Raw genomic sequence first — 24734 nt, forward strand, 5'->3', positions numbered from 1 at the left:
CTTTAAAATGTTCTCACAGTAAGAAATTTTTTCGTTAAGTTGGGCAGTCAAGGGTGATTGGATATTGCCATGAATCATACCCCTAGCTCTTAAAGCGATAATGCAGGATTTATCATTTAGAGTTTTCGTGATGAGCTACTCGAACTTCTTCATTCTTCCAATCATTGAATCCTTCCCCGTTAAATTGTGTCCTGTTCTCAATAAATCCAAAGGCGAAAAAGGGTCCACAGAATACGGAGCCCTTGCTTTCCGAATAGATGAGCCAATTCCTTTCTTTAACTTAATTATTCTTAATTTTTCTATAAAATATATTTTTTAGTAAATAACGGCGATGATCGGAAAACATTCGCGAACTTTTTGTTAAATCACAGGATTACACAGAAGTTTTCTAACCATTTCACGCAATAATATCTCTCGTTAAATCTTTTATTTATCATAAGGTTGGATCTGAGTTTAGTTTTATGGTTGATTCAATTGTAATAAACGTCGCAACTATAGACATTTCCTCGTTGTCTGACTTTAAATTACTGCCATTTGTTGAAGGTCTTTCGGTATTAAAATCAAGAGATGGGCAGGTGTATATATTGCCCATCTCTTGATATAATATTATATTTCACTGGTATGTAACAGCAAAGTCGGAATTTTAACTTTAACTTTTTATGTTGGAGCTAAATTGCCGTCCCTGTCAACGACTACTTCCTAATCGAAAAATTATAGTAATTCTTTTACTGTATTAAATCTAACGGACTCTCAAACAGCCTTCCAGCTGAAATCCGGCACTACAATTCGTTCGCTGTTTTAAGTGTAGTTTACATAATTACAGTTTGTCATTTTCAGCAATACTATATTCAATATTATGTTTTACCATATTAACTGTTTGTGAAAAAGTATGTCTAGTCTAAGTATAGTCTATATTTGTATATATTTATATTTATATATACTGTAGGAATATGAGAGGGTAGAAGAGAATCAATGTAGGAATATGAGAGGGTAGGAGAGACTCAAACGACATATAAGCCGTTGTCAGAGGACATCAGGGCTCTTCTTTTTCGTTCGTAACGCGCGTTGGTGTGATAGTTTAGTCGTTAGTAGATTTTCGAAGTGTGTTTAAATCTTTCGATTGTGTTATATCCGGATTTCATTTAACGATTAGTTTAAATCAAGATAGTTGAAAGTTATTCATTTAGAATTGTTTTTATTTTTGTGTAAATTTAATAAATTTGCAGTGGAATTGTATCGAATGTTATTTTTTAAAAAGTCAATTCTTACCTTGTTTCTAAGAATACAAATATAGACTATATATACAAATATTATATAGATATATACATCTCGGGGCGAATACATTTTATGTAATTAAATAATAATTATGGATGGTTGACATTATCAGTTGTCACCTATCTAACTACTTGCGTGCAGTCAAAACAATGAGTGTTAGTCGGTTGGTAAATAGAGGCGAGGGTACAGATTAAAAACATTACCGCTCGAACCGTTACAGGGATCGGACCTCTTCGAAGTAAAGGATTCGTCAAACCGTCTACGAGCTGACCTTCAATACATGAGACCCTGATAACAATCAAGAGCGTAGGCATTAATGACGTCAATTATGATGAAATCACTATTTCAAAAACGATGAAGTTATAATATTTTAAACACACACATATATATATATGCATTAAATTTTATGTTTGTTGTCACCAATTTATTGTCTTCACCTCAGACAAATTTATAATCTGTTATTAGTTTTAACGACATTGACTTATTTGTTGTTAGTCATCTTGTCAGTTTGACAAAACAAAATGCAGATATCCGAGTTGTTTAACCCATATGTTTAATTACTTTATATAAAATGATAAAGAGTTAATGGTGTTAATTTCCAAATACACGAACAGTCGACACATGCTTAAGTTCCGATCTATCCCGTTGTGATAACGATGTCAAAAATGAAGAAATTAACGGGCTCATTTCGCTACACGCAATGGGATCCTTGTCTTATAATTTCTCAAATTATGGCAATGCAGTTTGTTTTATATCTCTCACTCAGTCTCATAATAGCTATAATGCAAGATTTGACTTCTTCCACTAGAACTTTGGATCATTTGTTTGAGTATCATGTAAGTATGACGAAATTATTAAATTTTTACTCGAAGCTCGTAACTTCTGTTACTCGGTAGGAATATGTTTTTACAAATTATTTTGTAAATAAGGAGCCTTGTACAGCTTCTTATTTATTAGGTTTTATTATATGACCTACATATTTACTTATTCTTTTTAGACAAAATATTATATAAGTTTGATATTATCAGGATTTTCAGATAACTTTGAAATGAATTTTATGAAATCGTTATATTTATTTTTGTTAGACTTTGGAGAGCCAAATCAATTTCCAGTATTCTACAGCCATAAAAATAGTATTAACCAAAATATGTCTATTTTTTTTAATTTGATTATTGCTATTTGCCTTAAGAATTGAGAGCTAGAGAGATTTTTCATCCCATTCCCATTTCATAAAATTTCGTCCTGTTTGTTTACTAAATATTTCGCATTTTCAGGAAATACATGTTAAAGACAATGAGGGAAGAGCAATTATAGCAGCCTTTGTGATCAATGCTATTATTGGGTCATTTATGCTCTGGATGCTGGTCGGAAGAACAAAACTGTGCTTGGACTTTAGGTAAATTTGCTACTAGTTTATGCATAGCCTAAAATATAATAATGTTTATTTAAGTGTCTGATATAAAATGAATTAATTTTTTTCAGATAACTATGTGATTTTTATTATTAAAATATTTTGAAATTTCCATTATTTATCTGAAATTTAAATGAAAAACCGTGATCATGGACAGACAGGATCTTAGATATGATTATTTATTGTCATTGAACCCATATTTTTTATATTTTAAGCTAGATTGTGTACATTTAAAAATTATATCCCTTAGAGAAAAAGTATACTATTGTGACGGTTATAATCTGTCCTACAACAGTTTTCAAAAATGGAACTCTTGATACAGAAATTAACGCAAACAAATCATATTTTTCCAGTTGCACCTTCTATGGTATACATTTACTTTTCTGCTGGGTGTACAATGGATCATTTCCCACAACATTCTCCTGGTGGGCGCTGAACATAGCTTCTGCGGCTATAACATGTGTCGCCGGCGAATTTCTATGTCTCCGTACCGAATTACAAGCTATTCCGCTAAGTAATATCGGTGCTAAGGTGGACTTATGAAACCTACCAACTTCGAATATATCTCAGTGATTGTATGACATTTGAGTACAGTTGTGATGAAAAGTGTTTTTAATGTATGAAGATTAGACTTGAGAGTGATCAAAGTAGTCCAGAAGGTTGTGAAAAACTCACTGACAAATATCTGAATATAATTCAATTAATTCATAATATTTAATTTCATTAGCAGTCTGTTAATAAATTAATGTTTTAAATGTTAACGTCTGTGGTATATAGGGGTTAAAAAAAATCCCATTCAAGATAGCAAAGTAATGCAAAGCCTACATAGACTATGGAGTCCACACATTACCGTTATGGACCTATAAATTAATCAAAACAACTTCATTAAAGGTATTAAAGTCTCTTGTGTAATGTCGTTTAACACTTCTTTGCTTGTTACATTTATTCTTGTAAATAACTTATAATTAAAATTATTATTTTTTATGTATATTTAAAAAAATTTACTCATTTTAATTTTGCGTTATTCTTGGTTACGTTCAAAAGAAAATTATGGTAGTAGTGGTGGTTTTCATATTTTGTATATAAATTTGTAATTCGAAAAATTTTTAAATCACATTTATAGTTAAACAAAATATTTTTTTTTTTCGATTGTTCAATGTATAAATATTAGTCGTACATCTTGTAGATAGTTAGTTTATGTACGTGTCAATAAAAAATATCTAAATAAACATGAAAAAAATAAAAAAATAATTGAGATACTCCCTTTTTGAAGTCGGTTAATAACCTTCCAGTGCATGCGAATCCGATATCATTAGTTTTAGTAACCTGATGAAGAAATAATATGTACAATAACATAACGCAAATATAACAAATATATTTGCTTATCAAATCGGTCAAATATATACATGATTTGAAATAAAATTGTTGCTTAATGGTATTCTTTCATTTATTTATAATCGACGTTACAAACCCATTTACATTTATAGGTTTAAAAATAAAATTCGTTTATAGATTATAAAGATATATTTCAAAACAAATCAACAAGTTGCAACGTATCACAATATCACAACTACGTATCGAAAGCAAAATAATATTTTGTAGAACCATACATGGCGATGTTTGACAAGAGACACACTAGTTAAACATTTATATTAATATTTCAACATCCGTAATTATTTCTATCCAGCGATAAGGCACCAAATAAAGATATTTAAAGTCATGTGGCAATTTAATTAAGGCTGCGGGTGAGTTATTAATTTTTTTCAAGTATCATTTGACAGTTCATATTGACGTTTTAAAACTGACAATTTTATTGTTAGGTGTTGACTATTAGTATTTTTTTTATTTCAGAAAAACAGACGAAGGTGTTTACAATAAATGCCGTCGAATTGTTGTCGAATTATTAAACAAATATATTTTTTAATACTATAAAAAAAGCTTTTTTAAAAGCAATCACAACACTTTTAGTAGTTTCTAAACACCGGACTTTTATTTATATTATGTATGCTTAGTCTAAGTCGACATCGATACACTACATACGGAGCGTTAAGTTTTTTTTTTTCATTAATATTTTCAAATTATATTCTTACTTCCGCAACTCTTAGAATGTAGTGTGACGATGCAAATTTGGACCGTCAATACTGTTTATGTGAAACAAGACAATAAAGAGAGTAACAAAAAATAAATTCACCTATTAATTATACGTAATGTGATTTACACTATAAATATATTTAAAAATAATCTCATAATTAATATTCACCATTTTTAAACAGAAATTATGTTTCTGCTACTTAAATAACTTTTATAAATGGCTATCGGTTTTGAAATCTAGTAATTATGCCAACGTTATTGGTATTTATTAAGGTATGTTTAACATTTCAGTGCTGTTTCTAAACTTCTCTATTTAATGTGCATCACTTTTATAACTAAGAAACAGTGAAAGCAAAAGCAATCTTATTGTATAATACATTTTAGGTATGATAATTAATGCATGGTTTTGGTAACTAGATTATGTTTTTAAAAATGTTTTATATTGATACTCTTTTGAAGAAATATATAAATATATATTGGTCAATTAATTTAGCTACAATAAAAAAAAAATATAGAAATTTTGATCTTTCATATTCGAATGTCTATATATATAAGAATTAATAGCTATTTTAATAATTATAAGATATGTAAAGTATATTGGCAGTGTAAATAATTTGAAAGAATAAGATCATTTGTATGATATTGTAGATTATAAATAAATTAAAGAACGTATATATAACATATTAAATAACATTTAAAAAAATATTTGATGACATTTTGGTATGGAAGATGTTACAAGGAAGACAACTTTAGGCCTTTTGAATAAAATAAATTTAGATTTTGTGTTTTGTAACATGAATGTACTTAACAAAAAAAAATATATATATATATAGAAAATGTTCATAAATTTCACTTACCATAAAAAAATTATCAGAATACTATTTTATTTGAGGTAGTTCTAATTGTTCTTTGAGCGCTAAGCAAATAACAACCTTAATGTATAGGCAAATAATACAGAAGTGTAAAGCAAGATACATCATGAAGCACTATCACATATATCCTTATCTGGATGATTGCTTTTAAATGTATTTTATATGAATATTTTTTATATATATAATTTAAAAATTACAAACACGACCGAATGAATTAATTAAATATAATAAGTCAAATTCTATTCAAAAATATTAGTTTAAAAATGAGCATTATAAATTAATATCATCCGGAGTCCTGTACCAGGATTGGTATCTAAGGTGAACTTTCATCGTCAACTTCTTTGATCACCGAGTCGGATTCCCAACGGGCCTTCTCAGCAAGGAGTTCTTGTAATTTCTGTTATGGAACGATATGAAAACATTTTAATGTAAACCATAGATAATATAAAAAAAATATATTCTTGTCTTTGGCTTTATTCATTTTATGTGTTTACTATTACCTATTTGTAATTTGACTATTATTTTGAATGTTTGACTTCATCACAAAGGGATGAGTAATTAAAAAATTTATACTTAAATGACAACAATGTTGCAATCAAAATTATATACAGATTATAAATAATAAACATTCAATTTAATTTTGTATTAAAAAAAAAAACTTTGTAACTTTGAATATTCCATACTAAAATATGATAAAATATTTTTTTTAAGTACCATAGTATATATTGGTATTTTTTATATGCAATGTATGTATATGTATACTCACTTCCGGTTTAGTGAGTATTATAATCCTGTTTTCAACTTTCGGCGCCAATTCGCATGCGTTCTGTTCGAGGTCGTCCAAAGAAGCCCGACGGGTGAGTCTGTGGGATTTTGTTATCATTTATGATTAAAAAGTCTTTAACGCGGCTTTGCACGTGTATGTCGTTATGTTTAATGTCTCTATATACATCCATCTAATAAATTAAAACTATTTGCTGTGATTTTTCTTTGCCGTAAGGTTCATTTTTTTATCATTATAGGAGCCTCAAATTTGAATCTCGAACTTTAAAAGAAGAAGAAAGAAGTTTCGAGAACTTTTAATTTGTAAACCGAGTCTTTAGTTTCTCTATGCGAATACACAAATTCGCGGGCAGACGAGATGTGATCACGGTTGCTGAAAAGTAACCGAAACGTCGGGATTATGTAGTTTTTACAAAAATAAATCAAGCGTAGTTTATCCCAAATATATTACTTTCATTTAAATGAATAAAACTCGGGAAAGCCTTAGATATCATTAATCAAAGAAATGATTTAGAAGTTAAAAGCTAAAATTTCATTACTATCAAAGAAAGGCCAAGCGGAACTCCTATGTTCCTTACGTGGATACCATATTTTTAATAGCATGAACGAAGAAATATAATATTAGTACATAAGTCCTATAAGTATTTAGTTGCAAAATTAAAAGTTTTCTCTTACATAATTCAAAACTTAACAAACTTGGAATGATGTAAAGTATTAAGATTTACAAATGTTATAGGCCTATTTTAAAATTATGCTCGTTTATAGTCCTTAGACGTTGGTCCCAAAAGCTTCTGTGCTTGGAACGTAAGATAATTTGTGTTTCTGATGTATTACCTGTGATGCGTGTTGTGCGATGGTTCGACCGCTACTGACGATGCTCTCCTCAGAGGCGGTGGTCCATCCAGCTCGCTGTTGTCCAACATTTTGACTAGACTATGCCTGAGATGAGAGGCACGTGTTATAAAACATGAATATGCATCGGCTTACGCCAAAAATGCGGAACTTTGTATGTATTTTTATTAATAAATTTCGCAAAAACTACTAAATGAAATTAAATAGTTTCTATCAGCAATTTTGGAATATATAGGCTACGTTTTGACCCAAATGCCATTATTTGAAGGGACACCTAAATATATTAATTTTAAACGAATCTACTTTTATTAATTAATAAGAATTTTAGTTCAAAAATTAATATCGCTTCATATTCAGCAAAACTTGTCAGTTTAGTAGTTTATTTCTGCCTATACAAATATGAAGTTCTTTGTATATTCAATAATTCTTCTATTATCTTAATCAGTAAGATAAAATACTTCTTATATTAGTTCTAATACTAGTTCTCTTATGTCCTACATTTTTAGCGTTGTATTTTCATATAATTTTTGTGATAATCTGTGTAAAGATGTATCTTCAGATCATTATATTAATTACCGTCTACTGAGAGTGACGAGCGATTGTCTGTGTTTGGAAGGACGAGCGCGGCCGGTGCGAACGTTAATAGCTTGGAAGTGATTCTGGATAGCCATTCCGACCTCTGGACACATGTCTTCTGAAACCTGTAATATACATGCGTGGGGTCTTGATTATTCTGCCAATGTTTAATCTACTTAGAAGTCTAGATAATGATATACGATACAACATGGGATGGGATAGGAGATAGCTTTCAAAATTAGTCTGGCGACATTCTATATGATAAAAGTCGCTACAGATTTCTTTAAAATAAATAGATTTCGTATATAGTTTTTGTATTAACTGCTTTTGGTGTTCAGAAAATGGAAATTTCCATTCCACCAAACTGACGGTGCGCTGGCCTATTTCGAAAAAAAAAGGAAGCATAACTTCTTTGTCCTCTTTTTGCCGTTGAATTCAATTCCTTTCTTGACTACGAACAGAAAGTATCGCCAAAAAACTGTTATGGCATGCACACTGTATGCTATGTGCAATTGACACAAGGTTCCTAACGCCATGATTTAAACTGGTGATGATGGATAGAATTACCAATGATCATCTTTTGGGTTATCTATCACAGAACCAGCTTATTAGTGATCTCCGACATTGTATTTGTTGAGAATAAAGCGCTGGGGACCTTCTAGCTGGTAGAACGCACTCAGTGCTTTGCCCTCGAAGGATATATAATATGCTAGAATCTAGCAAGTCTAACTCGCTTAGCTCTGGCATTCGGCCTTGATATCGCTAAGGCCTCCGATCGACTTTGTACAAAGCTCTTTTATCGAATTTACCTATGTCCTATAGATCACCTATGGGATTGTGCAAATCACCAGCTTTTTTGCAGTGGAACATTAAAACGACGAGCTTCCAAGAAATCATATAAGCTTATGGTCGAAACATATGCCCATTAACATTGGTGTACTCCAAGATTTGGTGCTACCGCCCATACTGTTTATCTTACATATTAACGATATGCTATAAACCAATAACATACGTAGCCATGCGGATGACTATACATGTGAGGTTTTACCTCCGACCGGGTAAACATCTGTCGGGAGCAAGTGGAGGAGTTTTCAATCTCATAAAACTGAATTTGTTCAGTTGAACCCGTCGAAATAGCAAGTGTGATTTTACCCCTAAAAATCTAATTGAATATATATTTAATATTCCAGGGTATTCCTCTTACGCTCCGAAAGAGTAAAGGGATCCTTGGGGGTAGAAATTGAGATCGACGAGAAATTGGCTGCGAGAAGGCCAAATTATCCGCGGAAAAATTTGAGATATTGAGTAGAGTAATGCAATACTTCAAATCGGGACACTTTTTTTTATTATACAAAGCGTGCAATACCTACGATTAAGATCCCTTAAGTGCCCAGAGTGACGTGGGCTCCCTTTACGTATTCTAGTCCGTTTTATGGGGAAGGTTCTGAAGGATTATTTGACAACGTGCCTGTGTTACAATTGTACCTCCACACTATCATACGTAGGGTAGGATTGCATTCACATCATTTAGATACTTACCCTACATAAAGATCTGTTTGCTTGTTACAAAATCGTCTTCTATACTATATTTGAATTTAGAACATTTCTTAATTTTATGTCGTATCGATGTCTTCTTCCTTTATAGACTCAAAATATAATATTTTTAATAAAATGGGGAAAAGTTATCTTACCAGAATGGGACAATCCTTCAGCATGCTAAATCCGTCGTTCCCTTCGTGTAGATACTGCTTTATTGCTAATCTGTATTTCTGGTCCTTCTGTAGATATTCATCTCCAATTTTTATCACCTCTTGTGCGATCCTTTGACCTGGAGGTTTTGATGGGTCAAAAGCAAAGGATATTCCGGCCACCTAGAAAAATGTAGACTTTTTAAAGAGGTATGCTATCTTAAAAAGTGCTTTAAAGTTTTCAATTACATATAAATATTGTTGGAGCATCAATTAAATCAATCAATTAATTCACAGCTTACGAAATTGTATAAATTGATGGGGTGGGTACACATATACCACTACAATAATAAGCATTCAAGTAATCCAATCCTTCTTAACATTGAAGTGACGAAAGCAATGATTAATAGTTGTGGTGGTGTTGGATCAGATCAAGTCTTATAGTAATCATAATAACACAGACGACATAACAGGCATTAGCAACTTTAGAGCGAGCCTCATTTCGGTATTACTAATCGGCTACGTTATCGACGAAATATATTTAAAGCAAATAAATTTTTAAGTGCCTTATATTTTAAAATATGTTGAGTGATGCGTAAATAGCTTAAGCACTAACAATGATTTAGTAGTAATTTAGAATTCATGTATCTGTACTGGGCTTATTAGGTATAATTTTATTTATTTCGGACGAAATATGATTTCATATATAGCCTTGTTTCTGCTTTGTTACTACTGTCTATTTTTATTTAAATTTTATAAAAGAATTTTAGATAAACCAGTCGAATAGATTGTCCATTTGTATTAATGATTAATTAATAATTTTTTATAGTCGCTAGACTTGGAAAAGGGAAAGGTTTTTGCGAAATTTTTAACATCTCTTAATGTAAGAGATGTCTTCAAAAATATTGAAAGCAGTCGAAGGTTGGAAGACTACCACGTTATATTCTCCGATACAATACCCTAATATTAACCTATGCCTATTTACAAGCGAAAATAATAAGCAACTTAAACCTAAGACGGAATTACATATTAAAAAGCGATAACGCCCTAATGTACAGGCTGTTCTTATTATTTCAGTTGGTATTTTGATAGCGAGATCTAGGATATCAGTACCGACATCTGTTGTCATATATGGGAACTAATTTTATTCATACTAAATTTCACCTGTATTTTTTGCGACTTTTGTAAGTAAAAAGACTGTTTTTGTTTCGTTTCCATATTTTTTCGTGGGTTTTCGTATATATTTTACTTAAAACTTGCAAAAAAATGTTTAACTTGGGCGTTGAAAAAATGTTTAAAAATGGACCAACGAACCAAAATATTATAAAGTGAATATATTTTTTGTTTTCTCTTTTAAGAATTCAGAAAATATTTCCAACTATTGAAGTAAATAGTGCTAAAAACCTATTTTGGTACACACAAAAAAATCAAAATTTAGAGATTTAATGAGGGCAGTATTAAAAACTTTTTTAGAACAACGGACACCAAGGTTTAATGTGCAAAATTTCTTTTAAGAAACTTTTTAATTTAAAAAATAAAAATCAAAATAAAGACAACTATATAATATATTTGAATTAACGGTCTACTTTATCGGTCTGTCTAATTTTTTCAATCTACCGTCAATCGTTTTTCAACATCTCCCCATTAGGGAGACGTCTTCAAAAATTTAAGACAATTTATACACCGCGTGCCTTTAACTAGCGATATCCTGAAGCCTCCTTATTGTCTAGTTTGAAATTTCGATAGCGAGATGTAGTATACCAGTAACGACATCTGTCGCAATTTATCGGAACTAATGAGAAGTGGGGTTCGTTTCTAAGACTACCTTCTATTTATTAGACTGCACTGGTTACTCAAATATAAGTTTTTGATTGTTTTGTTAGTGAGGATTTATGTAATATCTTTTATGGTTAATTAATTGCAAGCATTTGCCACCACTAGCTTAAACAAAATTTGAAATTTACTTATTCAAAAAAGTTCTCGGTTATTAAACAATCATATGTTAAGTAATCAAAAAGGTCATTTGGCCCACGATGATGTGTCTTTAATTTATTAATGGAAGAGATGAGTTTACTTTTTTCCTCAAAGCGTTGGGAATGTGGTAATGAACTGGTTCCTCATGAAATATATGATATGGGGTAAAAGATTAAAATAATCACATCTAAAATATAATTACAAGGCACAAATATGGTAAAGGAATTAATGGTAGCAGTCTCCTAAGACTTTGTTTGAAGACGGATTTAAGCTTCGAATGTACTTAAGTAGTTGCACAAGGGTCTTCATCCAGTTGTCTTTTTTGTATGCCTTTTTCTTCATTATGATTACAATGGAGATTTCATTTAAGATAAGCGGAAAATTTAAGCTATTTTATTATTTATGTTTTGCTTCATAAACACTTTACAGTCTTAAAAATATTAAATTGTGCAGAGAAATCTAGTCCCACTGCTTTCTTCCATACTTAATTTAAATTATTGTAGGTAAGTTTATACATTGATGGAAGTATTATCAAACTGAAATCAATAAGAAAGGCCTTGAGAAGACTTCCTTAATTTATTAATTTTATTAACATCTCCGTTATAGGGAGACGTTTGCAAAAATTTTTTTTATAACACCGCCTAAAAGGTACTATAATGAGAAACCTCTTATCATCCTGTTTGGAATTTCGATAGCGAGATGTAGGATACCAGTAACGACATCTATCATCATTTATTGGAACTTATAATTTCCAGGGTTCGTTTCTAAGACTACCTTCCGTTACATAAAATTAATAATAATAATAAAAAAAATGAAAACTTTATTTTAATAATACGTTAAAATATCAAGCAGTAAATAGAGAAAAGGAATAATGTACTAATCGTCACAGAGCATACGGTCAATTGAGGGTAAATTCATATTTTATTTATACAAGCTAAAAAAATGGTCTGATGGCGTATAATAGTTCCCCTACCTGCGGAAACCTTCCTTCGAGACTGGGGTATTTGGAGACAGCATTTTCTAGAACCTGTATCACGGTCTCCCCAGACGCTTCCACTACTACCAGCGGATCTCGCATCGGTATTATGGTAGATAGATCTCTGAGAGTGAAATCTCCTGCTGGGTGGACCTGGTCAAACGGTACTTTTTATTAATTGCGAGCTGCATACCCTGGATTCGTATGAGCAGCGTGTGTAACTAAATCTTTATTTCAATATATATAATTCTAGCACTTCAATCCTTACAACAAAATATATGAACCAACAAATTTGTACAACGGAAATTATACATCTTGCAATAATATAAAGTATCTATAGCTATTAAGATTACCTACTTAAATTAATCTATCCAATCTTTGTAATCTGTAGAAGTGCTAGGATGTATTAGTTCTTATAAAATGTGCTTAAATTTTTACTAATAAAAACAGAGTCTAAAAAATAAAGGATTCTAAATGATCTAAGTTACCTGATCCGATCTGAAGGTACCACTGTTGAGTAATAAAAGGTCGGCCCCAGTGGCTGCTAGAAGAACATCACATACCCAATTCCCCAAATTACACTCTTGACGTCTCACGACAGAAAACCTTCCTTCTAGAGGAACGCAAAACTTGCCAAGAACTTCATCCATCTTGCCGTCTATCATAGCTTTGAAAAAGAGTTCCAATAAAATAATTAATCAGTTTCTAAGAGGAATATAAGGATGAACTCGTGTTTTTGTTATTTAGATGATATTTTATATGAGCGATCCAACTAAATGGCGATTATTTACTTGTAAATACAGTGCAGTGAAACTTACCACTGTATTTCTCGACTTTCCCTTTTAGTACGGGATCCTCGGCTATATTGCTGGTGACTTTAACATCTGAGATGTCCACTTTGACGCTCTCTGTGCCGAAGTTTATATTAATTTTGCTAAACTGTCGGAAATCGGTGCCGCTTTTGACTATGTATTTGTTGTTTATCTGTTAACAATATTAAGATGTTGTTAGTATTGGGGATGTCGGATGTTACTTAGTACTGACTTAATTTTGTATTTAGGCCAGAATTTGAGTTGTTATTTCCCATGGTTCTTGGCTGTTTTATTTAATTAGAAAAAAAAATCATACGCCTTATAGATATGCAAAATTCACAAAAGTCGAAATAATTAAAGCATAAAGGAACATCTACTTAACTTGCAATTGAGAAAAATCATGACAGTATAGTTTTATGACCTATTAAAAGGTTGAATTGTGAAAATTTTAGGCAAACGTACCTCCAAAACTTCATACACATGGTCATGTCCCCCCAAAATAAGATCGATGTCAGTACAGCCCTCAGCCAGTTTGATGTCATTCGGAGTTCGCATATGTGTTAGTGCTATCACGTATTCACAACCCTATAAACAAAAGAATATCTCTTTTCTTACTGTAAACATTCCTTTATATATTGGTAAAATTTTTGTGTTCATACCTCTTGTTTAAGCTGTGACGCCAATTTAGATCCCGCTTGTAGGAAATCTATAAACGTTACCTCTTCAGGGTTAATCGTCGCTAAAGTTTCCAGCCACTCCTACAACATTTTAGAAATAAGATTATTAATTATTCCTGGTCTCCATTAAAACAATGAGTCAAAAACAAAAAAAAATAAATAAATTAGGCATTTTTTTTATGGCCATAAAGTAAGACTTGCCTCAGTCGGATTTATCCAGAAATATGTCCTACCTGTTCCACAAGACCAATCATTCCGATTTTATGACCATTGCACATCAGAGCGTGAGTGATTTTTCCATCCCCCAATGGTCTCCCGGTTTCGTTGTCTATAACATTTGACATCAGCCATGGGAAGTTACACTGCGATACCAGGTTTGACAGCACGTCTAGACCGAAATCTGGAACCGTTCTTTCATGTTATTGGAATTTTTCCAAAGAAAATATATTTGTGTTATATTTTGGTAGATTAGATTTTGGTAAGTATTTAAAATTATGAAAAAAGGCTTGTGAGTTTGTTACTCTTCTTTTATAAGCAAATCACGTTGTTTTGTATACCAAATAATAATGTATTTAGATTAATTTGTGATTTCAAAAGTAAAACAGACACAGTCTGTTTAATATTTCTAAATATCTTGTTTCTATTATAATATTATCAGAAATTTTGGTACCAGAATAATCAAAATTAGCAGAGATTCAAGTGTAAATAAATATAAAATCTTCTATATCTAGAACAAAAGATTTAATAGCGTTCCGTCAAATTGGCTAACAATAAATCAAATGGTTTAATCAAATGTTCTAGTGACTCACCAAAGTCATGGTTGCCAAATACGGCACAATGAGTTCCTATTTCGTTCAGTACTGGCACCATTTGTTCCCCTTTTGTGAACGTACTTACTGTGAAAATAGATCTTAGTTTATTAAAAATTAATTTTGCATCAACAATGTATCTTTTTGTGATTTTTTTTTGCAATGAAACCAAAGCTGTGCTCTCAGTTAGGAAAGCTTTCATTTCTGATTTATTGTAAGTTTTAAGGAATGAAGGGTAGGATCACTAGTGTCACTTAACCTCAATTAACCACTAGTCAAGAGCAATGCCATGTTGTATATTTATATATATCAGTTTAAAACGAAATTTTAAAAAGATCGCGAATTTTCATTGACTTATTTTTAAATAAATCAGCAAACTTCTTAATTACGTAGGTTTCTATGCTACTTGAACAAGAACAAATCAAGCGTTAATGTTTGTTTCCATCATTCTGTTTGCGTGAGTAAAGTTCATAACTTCTGCAAGGTCAGCTTTTCCGTTTTACACGAGTCGCTTCTGATATGAAGTAATGAGATAATAAACCGTTTTTATTTGAAACAATTCTATGCGATAGGCTAAAAATATTATAATTTACGGGATAATTACCAATAATTGGTTAAGTATTGTTCAAAAATGCCCTCGTTTATTTTAACGTGATAGCTTTACGATAAGTGTGAAGAATTGAGACAATAAAATCTGACGGAAAGGATGAAGATATTCATCTACGGTACACTGTGGAAGTCATATAATGATCGGACGATGGAAAAGTAAGGAGGTTGGTAAAAGAACTATGGAACATTAAGTAAGGTGTTCAAGAAAAATCCAAGGGACAATATGGATGTTTGAACTGATTAGTCTAAGGAACCTTATGTACAGAGTGAAGGCTCTGTCTATGGAAGGTGCAAAAAATTCGGACAAAGGAAATATCGGCCTCAACGGATTAAGTCACACATGTAAATGAAACTAATATTTTCGGATTGCTATGCATATTATATACGCATATACGTGATCACGGTTGCTGCAAAGTAACCGAAATTTCGCGAGTATGTGCTTTTTAAAAATAAAAAAAATACAAGTAGTAATGCGAAAATATTAGTTTTATTTTAATGAATACTCGCGAAAATCTCATTAACTCACACATGCTAGGTGAGAAGGCATCCCCACTAAATAGGACCAGGGGATTGAGATGCTGTAACGCTTTAACCGCTGTGCTGAAGCGAAGAGCACCACCAACCGGCTCAGTATCTAGAGTAATTGAGAATTACCATATTATTAAAAAAAAATGTATATAAATAGTCCGCATTTAACATCGAAATTAAGTTTAAAAAAGAATTATTTCGTATAAGACTGAAATATAAATTGTTTTACAATCATCATCATCATCATCAACCTATCGGAGCCCATTGCTGAGCAAAGGCCTCTTCTCACATGAAGAAGGTTAGAGCACTAATCACCACGCTTGCTCAAGACATTTCAATCTTATAATTTGAAATTATAAGACCAGGTTTCCTCACGATGTTTTCCTTCACCGTCCGTCAGTGGTGTCTAAATACTCTTAGAAAGTACATATGGCTCGAAAAGATCACATTGGTACTTGTCAGGTTTCGAACCCTCGCCCTCAAGTATGGGAGGCGGGCCTTTAACCTCCAGACCACCACGACTTCAATTTTAAAATAATTTTGATTAAATAAACTTTCCTTATTAAAATTAATATACAAAAAATTTTTTTCAAATTACGTAGTAGTAATATATTGTTTACCCGTACACTTGCGTTTAGATGGAATATACGAATATACAGAATATTAGTTCTAAGTTTCTGAATACTCGTGAGATAGTATTTTTACTTTAAGTAGCAATTAATCACAAATTACTTGCATCGATTTTTTCGATAATTAAGTTTGAAGGTAATAGTTTTTTGTTCTCATATGTATAGTAACGTTATAATGTCTTTGTTTTCGCGTAATACTTACTGGTAGTTTGTTCGATGTTGTATACATCGTTGAAGTGTACTATTACTACGTCGTCGGCCATTCCTCTTCCAGCTATCGAGCTCACTGCTCTTCGGCCCACCTGACGCACTTCCAAAGACGCCTGCGAATAGGCCTTTCATTGTATGCTTGTACTAAAAACATCACTCTGAACCACAGTCCACTAGTTTCCTTTTGACGTAACGCTATTATTTTCATGCTTATTTTCTTATAAATATATTTATAATAACACTAATAACATTACTTTAATAAAATTTGATTGTCCTGCAGATTAATATCTAATAAGGCATCTACACAACTAAACATGCTCATTTCAGTGACTAGCAATAATTAAAGTTTGTGAGGACCTTAAGCGTTCTAATAAGATATACTAGGCTTGCGATAAAACTGAAATGGGTGAGCACTGTAAAAATTGGAAAAGGTTTTACAGAGTGCAATAATTACATACAGAAACCTATACGACTATTATTAAAACTTTTAATAACTCATTGGAAAGGAATATTGGGTTACTTTAAGTAGATTTTCAAAGTAAATAAAAGTAACAAATTTAAATAGACAGTAACCGTTTAAATATAACGTAGGAGTAGTAGATATTTTTTTTCCTGTAAACCTGCTCTTTTTTTGCAAATTTCGAAATGTATTTGAATATATTTTGACAATCTATGGCAAGCGAAAGAAAATATTCACAACGGGCGATCTTTTTTTTTCCATAATTGAGATTTTCGGAAAAACGCATTTAATAAAAACATATATAATATAATAATACAATAAAATAATTATAATACAATACTACGAAAAATATTACGAGATGAATATTTTTTTTATCTCTCGATTAAATAACTTTTAGTTTCTCATTTGCAAACATTTATCAAGTATATTTTTGACGCGGAAGTGATTAATATAAAAAAAATATTTTGTAAACGACTATGAAGAATTGAAATATTAACCTGATAATGTAACGCTCGACAGTCGTTTGTAAAAAAAATTGATTTTTAAATTTCATGCACACCAACTTACAACAAAAAACAAAAAAACAATCTGACTATGTAAATTGTTAGAATAGTTAAATTGTTTTTCAGATGAAGCTTCAACGCAGTCGCTTAAAAAAATAGTAGTATAATAACTGTGAGACTTTTCCCGATATTAATACTGTATCTTGGAAAAAAAATGGTCACTCAAGAAAACAACGAGGAGTATATGATTGATTGACGTATAAATTTACACGCTTTTTTTCTTCTCTATGATCGATGTTGTGTGCGTTCTATAATAATAATTTAAATTTATATTCTTTGTGATTAAGTCATTGATTAATAAGTGGATTAAATTATTATAATAAGAGACCGGTTTTTCAAGATATCACTCCCAACATAGACGACAAAAAAAATTGTGAAACAAATGTAGGTATAATAAGTTGTCAGAAAAAATAACACGTAGGACTTTATACATATAAATTCTATTGGAGTCCGCTTATATTACAAAGATTATTACTGTATATTATAAAATATTAATTTAATACTATTGTAGATACTATTATTTGTTCCTGTCTATTATAAATAGATATACAAATACACTAGACTTCTATGAGCAAAAATTTTTGGAAATTTTTTTCACCCAAAAAAAAGTCACACAAAATTCGCACGTAATCTTAAAACGGTTAAGTCAAACAACAAAATTTCAAAGAAAACTGGCCCGATGACCAACTAACGAACCTTCAAATACCTTAAAAGAGACGGAATAATTAATGAGACCTTGATATTATCGTAACGGTATGAAACAGTGGCCTGTTATCACGGGTCTAAACACGCTGGGATTACTCAAGCCGAAATTGATAAAGGGTGGCTCAAGGTCACAATGTCGGAACAATTGCCTTGAAGGTGTTAGTGTAAATTGTTTGGGAACCGATAGCTGAAGTTCAAAATAACATACAAGAGGGTTTGTAAATGAGAAGATCTTTCTGGATGAAAATACTTCAAGTTAAATAGGTGTAAATAAAAGTTCAAATTATTAAGCTGAAACATTGAGAAGTCTCACATCAATATATTAATACAAATTCTTTTTTTGATATCTTAAGTTCATAGGTACGTAAAGAGGTTAATTTCAGTAATATTTTATATGGGACCCATTTAAATAACTTTCTTATAGTTTTAAATAAACGCTAAAGATGATTGTATAACAATCAACCATGGATAAAAATACATAATTTAGTCATACGAATGAATAAATCAATCATTTTCCTATTTAAATTTTGTCTCATATATTATCGTGACAGCTGAGTTAGTGGAGCCGCGGATAAAAACTACTTTTTTTTACAGACAACACTTTTTTTTTATTTTTTTTTTATATTCCGATTTTTAATTACAAAATATCGTTCTAAAATTATAAAAAAACAACAAGCGAAGCTAGTGCATATTTATTTAAACAAAAATATGGGTTGGAATTAAATCAATTATTGTCTATTAAGGCTAAGATCTTAAAGGCAAGTTAGAAGATAAAAAAAAAATCGATGATTTTTGTATTCCAATGGTATATAAAAGTGGTTTAAAATATTATATGTTTTTTTTATTTTCTCATAAATAATCCGTCATTGAAGATAATAAATCGAGAAAAAATCTATATAATCTTAGCTAAAAGTTGGAACAAATGCATGTAGAGTGACAATGATTATTTAAAAATATTTAAAAAATAGTTCTCTTAAATGTAAGAAAATCTTTTTAAGAGAAAGAAATCTTATTATTATATGTATTAAATATGTCTGTTTATTTTTCGTTATCCTATTTTATAGGTACCTTTTAAGAAATTTAAATTAAAAAGAAAAAAAAATTAAGTAGAAAAAAGATTTAATAAGTTTAAAAAACTGTATGGAAAAGCTAAAAGGTCCAAAATTTTATTCTGATGAGGAATATTAAAAAGGGTAAATTAATAGCATATTTTTTCGAGATAGAGACTTAAAAAATAAATATATTTAAGTGTGATTTATAATAAATGTAGTAGTAAAATCTAGGTGTAGTTTTGTAATAAGGAATATATATGTAACAGATTATTAAATAAAAAAAAAATACAGTTTTGTTGCCAGTAACTATAGTTTTATGAAATATGTTCAATTTCTATAATTATACACCTTAATATCCAATGTTCCAAAAAAATACAATGAAATTAACTATTTAAAATAAAAAAGAAAACATGTCATTATGTTTTTTTTTTAAATTTTATGCCATGGCTTCATTTACAGTGGAATTATTAGATATTATGCCAATGTCATAATGAAATATTGTAATGTATTTAAAAAGCTGTTGTTGTCATAAGGCTATGGTTTTATATAAATGAACTACAAATTGAGGCACTACCACAGTACTATACTGATAGGATAATATTAATATACATACAACATTATTTATCTTTACTTTAAATTTAACATTGTATTTCTTAATATTATTATTATTTATATATTGTATTACAATTAATATTATCATATCAATACTGAAACATCCAAACAACATTAATTCGTGCCTGTTTGAGCCATCCAACAACGGAACGGACACCATCAGTCACTTCTCCCGGCACATCGACACTCGTAGACTCTATTAATGAACTCCATCGAGATCGTAGTGCAGCCTGAGCCGCAAATGATGCCATTATGCGAACTGATTTCACTAAAACCATTGTGTTTTCACAGTTTTAGCCCAGTATACATTCCTCCAATTAATTTTTCTTTTGATTATTTATAATAAATAATATTCCTCATACATTAAGTTCCAGGTAGACTTAATTTATCCTAAACCACTCATAATGAGCTCACTATAATTTCATGCTCGAAAACACAGTTTCGTTTTAATCTATATTTAGATTTCACCAGCACAAGGTCAACAAACTTTAAATATATAAAAAGTTGATGACAGTCCTTACAAAAATAGTCACCAAAACTTATAAACAGCAACGGAATTTGAAAGCTAGATTGCGCAGTGAGTCTCGATGAATACTAATGCAGAGGTCAAGAAGTATTGAATTATTTTGGCACAACGTCAACCTCTTGTAATTTATCTATTGCATATAATTCTTATTACACGTAACTGCAAACGCATATGTAAACAAATATCATACGTCTGTACAGTATGCGATATTCCTTTCGTCAAAATGTCATTTTTCGCAACTAATTCTAATATAATAAAATTGGAGACAACTTACCTATCGGATTAAATGCCACTTAGGTTAAATATATATTTGTTATATTTACGAGGCCTATTTCATTCAAAATAAAATTAAAATAGCGCTTTACTATATAATAAATTTAATTCAAATAATTACAAAAAGTATGCGCACCAACGAACGGAATGCCTAAGCTCTACTACTGTCAGGTGTTCGGTAACTTCAAATTCGATCGGTTGTCAAAATGTGCGTTCCTTTTAACATTATTAATATTCCTATTTTGAAATAATTTGTGTGATTTAATTACACACAAGAACTTAGAAAAGATTTAAATTCAAGGGGTTTTTAATAAATAAAATTTATTACAATTGATTTAACACCAAGTAAAATACAATTTTCATTTATATCTTGTGATAATAAAATTGATAATTCAAAATAATAAAATGTATTTATTTTCTTTTTAAACGATAATAAAAACTCAATTCATGATTTAGATATTATTTTGTAAGTATTATTGTGACTTTAATCCTCATGTTTATAATAATAATCACCATCAACGTCGTACCAATCAACCAATTTTTTGGTGTCCCACATAAACGTGCCTTTTAGATTAGGAGATGCTTCTAAAATAAGGTAAACAATAACATCTGCTGCTTCTTCTGGATCTTTTACACCTTTGGGTGCCATATCGGTTTTTAAGTAACCGGGATAGATAGCGTTTATTGATATATTCTTATATTTTCTTTGTTGCACCATTGTCAAAGCTGTCATAGCGATTTTAGATACTCTATGTTCTGCATGCTTACCCTCATCAGCAAAGTCTTCTTTTTTAAAAGTTCCATTCTTTACGCTGTTCAAATAATCATCAACAAAATTATTGATATCTTCCGTTTCTAAATCTTCTTTTGTTAATGAATCTAGCCACTTTTTGTTGCGTAAATTGGAAAGGTGGCCACACATGCTTGACACATTGACAACTCTAGCGCCATCTCTTAGTAAAGGATATAAATATTTTTCAATGTCTAGTAAACTTCTGTAATTAACGTCGATATTGTATTTGGCGCCTTCGTAAGACGGATAAACCGTTTTATAATCCATAACTGCTGCATTATTTACAAGAACATTCAGACCACCATGTTTTGTTTTTATGAAATCAGCAAATTTCTTTATACTTTCTTTATCACTGACATCCAATATATGAAACTCAGGTTTTAATCCCATTTTATTCAATTTTCTTACCGCCTCCAATCCCCTTTCTTCATTCCTTGCTAGTAAGTAAACAATTCCATCAAAGTGCTGACACAGTCTTTTGACTATGAAGAAGCCCAGTCCTTTATTCGAACCGGTAACAGCTGCGACTTTTTGTGCCATTTTCTATTTTGTCTCTTTAAGTAAAACTCCACACAGAAACTTGTCTCAATGGAAACTGAGATAAATTGTTGTTTACATAAAATGGTGAATACAATGAAAGCAAGTAGCAACAATATAAAACAGACTTATCGCGCGTTTAAATGACAATGACACTAGTCATTACACTTTGTTGTTATCATAATGAAATGCTAAAAACAGAAACAAAATAAACATTATTTTTTCTTGGCGATAATTGTTTTACTATTATTAATATCAAAAAACGAACAAATATTATCTATTTAAAATTTTATATATCCTATACATCAACTTTGTTTACATATACAGATTATATATTATACAGAATTCTAATACGTCAGAAGAAATGATGGAAGTCGGCTCTATAATGTAAACCGCTTTTGAGTTTTGACATTACTTTAATAATTATTATCCACGATTATGTAGGGTACGGTTTATGGCTAGTCAAAGGTTCTAGGAAAGCTACAAAACTTTCTTCGACAATAACAATAACATAACTAAGACTTTTAATTTACATCTAAGAGTATATGATTATCCCAATGTTAGGATTGCAATGACTTCCCATTGCTTGTGTGGTATCTGGAATCTTCTGTTTCACACGACGGGCATTCGTTTCGCGGAGTCAGGAGCGTTACTCGTTACATGATACAAGTATATTACCTACATAACGGTATTGCCACTGCTATGTTCGTTCAATGTTTGATATGTGTCGCCTACACAAATAGACACTTATGTTTAAAGAGCAACATTAATAAATCTTTATGAATAAATATGTACTGGGCAATTTTTAGGTTACTTTCAGCATTTGACGGAGTTAGGCTGACCTGGTTGATTGCTATAAAGTTAAAAAAACAGCGTTTCGATTAATTAAAAGTAATTGTTTCTGCGTTTAGATAACATTAGCATTAAAGGACTTAATAAAGTTATCTTTTGTGTTACGGTAACTGGTTTTGTTTGTAAAGGTTATTTTAATAATTGTTTAATTAACCTCAGTAAAAATTGTTATCGGCTTTAATTTGATTTGTATGTTAATAAGATAAAATAAATATTTACGATTATATTTGGATACATACGTGGGAATTTAAGTTAATTATTGTTTTAGATTTGATGAATGCTCATAATAACAATAAACGCGTGGATAAAAAAATACCAGAAACACTTTGTTTGTGTACGTTTTATCAAACAAACATAAAGTCGTCTAATGAGTTGGCTCACAGCTTGGCAGGAATGCTAATTTCTAAAGATAAATTACTACCGACCGCACGTAATCCCACTTCATAGTTTATGATGCCATCATCTCTTAAAGTAATATAATATCTCGATTCAAAGATTTTTAGAACAAACAGAAAGCTTCTATTATGATTACTACTGCAACAATATTGTCAAAACTTAAGGCTATCTTATATATATATGTATCATTCTTCGCAAAGGGTCAACTAGTCTGTCACACACGCAGGAATATTTAAAACGCTTGCATATGTACTGGCTAAAATATAACTCGTTTTCTAACTTCGCAACAGTTAAGTAAGCAACACGAGACATTATGTTAGGAAATTGTTTCAAATTATAAATATATTTTTCTTTCCACGCTAGTTATCTTCTACAATTTCAGTACTGTCATACTTTTAGAATAGTCATGAATATTTAATACTTCCTGTAGGTATTTAAAAAGTATTGTAATTTAATATCAGACCACTTGTAATATTACCATTAGTATAGATTTTGAATAGCCCGTGAAGGTAAATATTTTTAGAAAGTCAAGACATCAAAAGTTATACGATTAAAAAGGCCGTATGAATGAACTCATTCAAAAATTTATATGCTTTACAAAAGTCAGAATTTAGGTATATAGATCGTGTGACTTTAGTAGACAAAATTCTTAGCTTTCCATGGATTCACCGTGCGGATGCCGGGTCCGTCACGTTGTAGGGAGAGGAGCTTCAACGATACCTGGGACTTGCGACCCAGCTGTAGGTTTAAAGGGCCCATATCTAACGCGCCGTAAAAACGCTCACCTCCACCATCCAAGCTCCTCTCTCTACCTAAACAAATTTGAAAATTTTGGTAGATATTTTTAAGGGTTGAAGGAAATGTTAGTAAAAGATTGTTCTTGTTGGAAATGGACCCTCGGGTGAAGGCATCCTCCAGTCCTTTCCACGCATCTCTGTCTTTAGTAATGAATGCTATTATTTCTTCGCTCCATACTTGGTGTACATTTTCATTTTTTAAGGATGTATTTGGCTAGTCAACCTCTTTGTTATATTTACTTGTAACGCATTATAGTAAGATTGTTTGCCTCTGTTATCCATTACTTTGTTTTGAAGTTCATTTTTTATTCTATATATTTATGGTCTTGCTGTCATCATATGACAATATTTTAAAGTAGACTTTTTCACTCTTTTATTAGACCGTACTTGAAATGA

At 30.8% G+C, this 24734-nt stretch overlaps 3 protein-coding genes across 5 annotated transcripts; 1 reads left to right on the forward strand and 2 right to left on the reverse strand.

The window, feature by feature from the left end:
* The first annotated feature begins 1761 nt into the window (after window positions 1-1761).
* Window positions 1762-4124, forward strand: LOC116775103 (protein SYS1 homolog). The gene is made up of 3 exons (XM_032667920.2): window positions 1762-2111; window positions 2550-2671; window positions 3040-4124. Exons 1-3 carry the CDS (start codon window positions 1932-1934, stop codon window positions 3227-3229), a joined length of 492 nt encoding a protein of 163 aa, XP_032523811.1. The 5' UTR covers window positions 1762-1931; the 3' UTR covers window positions 3230-4124.
* A 67-nt stretch (window positions 4125-4191) lies between these two features.
* On the reverse strand, window positions 4192-21228 carry LOC116775396 (snake venom 5'-nucleotidase). Of its 3 annotated transcripts, XM_061524526.1 has the most exons (16): window positions 20965-21228; window positions 20290-20432; window positions 16765-16885; window positions 15932-16039; window positions 14797-14883; window positions 14221-14387; window positions 13970-14068; window positions 13773-13895; window positions 13317-13482; window positions 12987-13165; window positions 12496-12651; window positions 9552-9731; window positions 7861-7985; window positions 7267-7371; window positions 6416-6512; window positions 4192-6046 (listed from the first exon to the last, which is right to left on the reverse strand). In XM_061524526.1, exons 2-16 carry the CDS (start codon window positions 20413-20415, stop codon window positions 5963-5965), a joined length of 1923 nt encoding a protein of 640 aa, XP_061380510.1. In that variant the 5' UTR covers window positions 20416-20432; window positions 20965-21228; the 3' UTR covers window positions 4192-5962. The 3 variants fall into 3 exon arrangements, with proteins under 3 accessions (XP_061380510.1, XP_061380511.1, XP_061380509.1); XM_061524527.1 differs by lacking the exon at window positions 20290-20432; XM_061524525.1 differs by lacking the exon at window positions 20965-21228 and having other exon boundaries at window positions 20290-20895.
* A 126-nt stretch (window positions 21229-21354) lies between these two features.
* LOC116775332 (carbonyl reductase [NADPH] 1-like) lies at window positions 21355-23038 on the reverse strand. Its single transcript, XM_032668217.2, has 2 exons — window positions 22827-23038; window positions 21355-22484 (listed from the first exon to the last, which is right to left on the reverse strand). The coding sequence occupies exon 2, from the start codon at window positions 22294-22296 to the stop codon at window positions 21448-21450; it is 849 nt and encodes a 282-aa protein (XP_032524108.2). The 5' UTR covers window positions 22297-22484; window positions 22827-23038; the 3' UTR covers window positions 21355-21447.
* Between the last annotated feature and the right edge of the window lie 1696 nt (window positions 23039-24734).

This window comes from Danaus plexippus, chromosome 25, assembly GCF_018135715.1.
Source record: "Danaus plexippus chromosome 25, MEX_DaPlex, whole genome shotgun sequence".
Classification (NCBI taxonomy): domain Eukaryota; kingdom Metazoa; phylum Arthropoda; class Insecta; order Lepidoptera; family Nymphalidae; genus Danaus; species Danaus plexippus.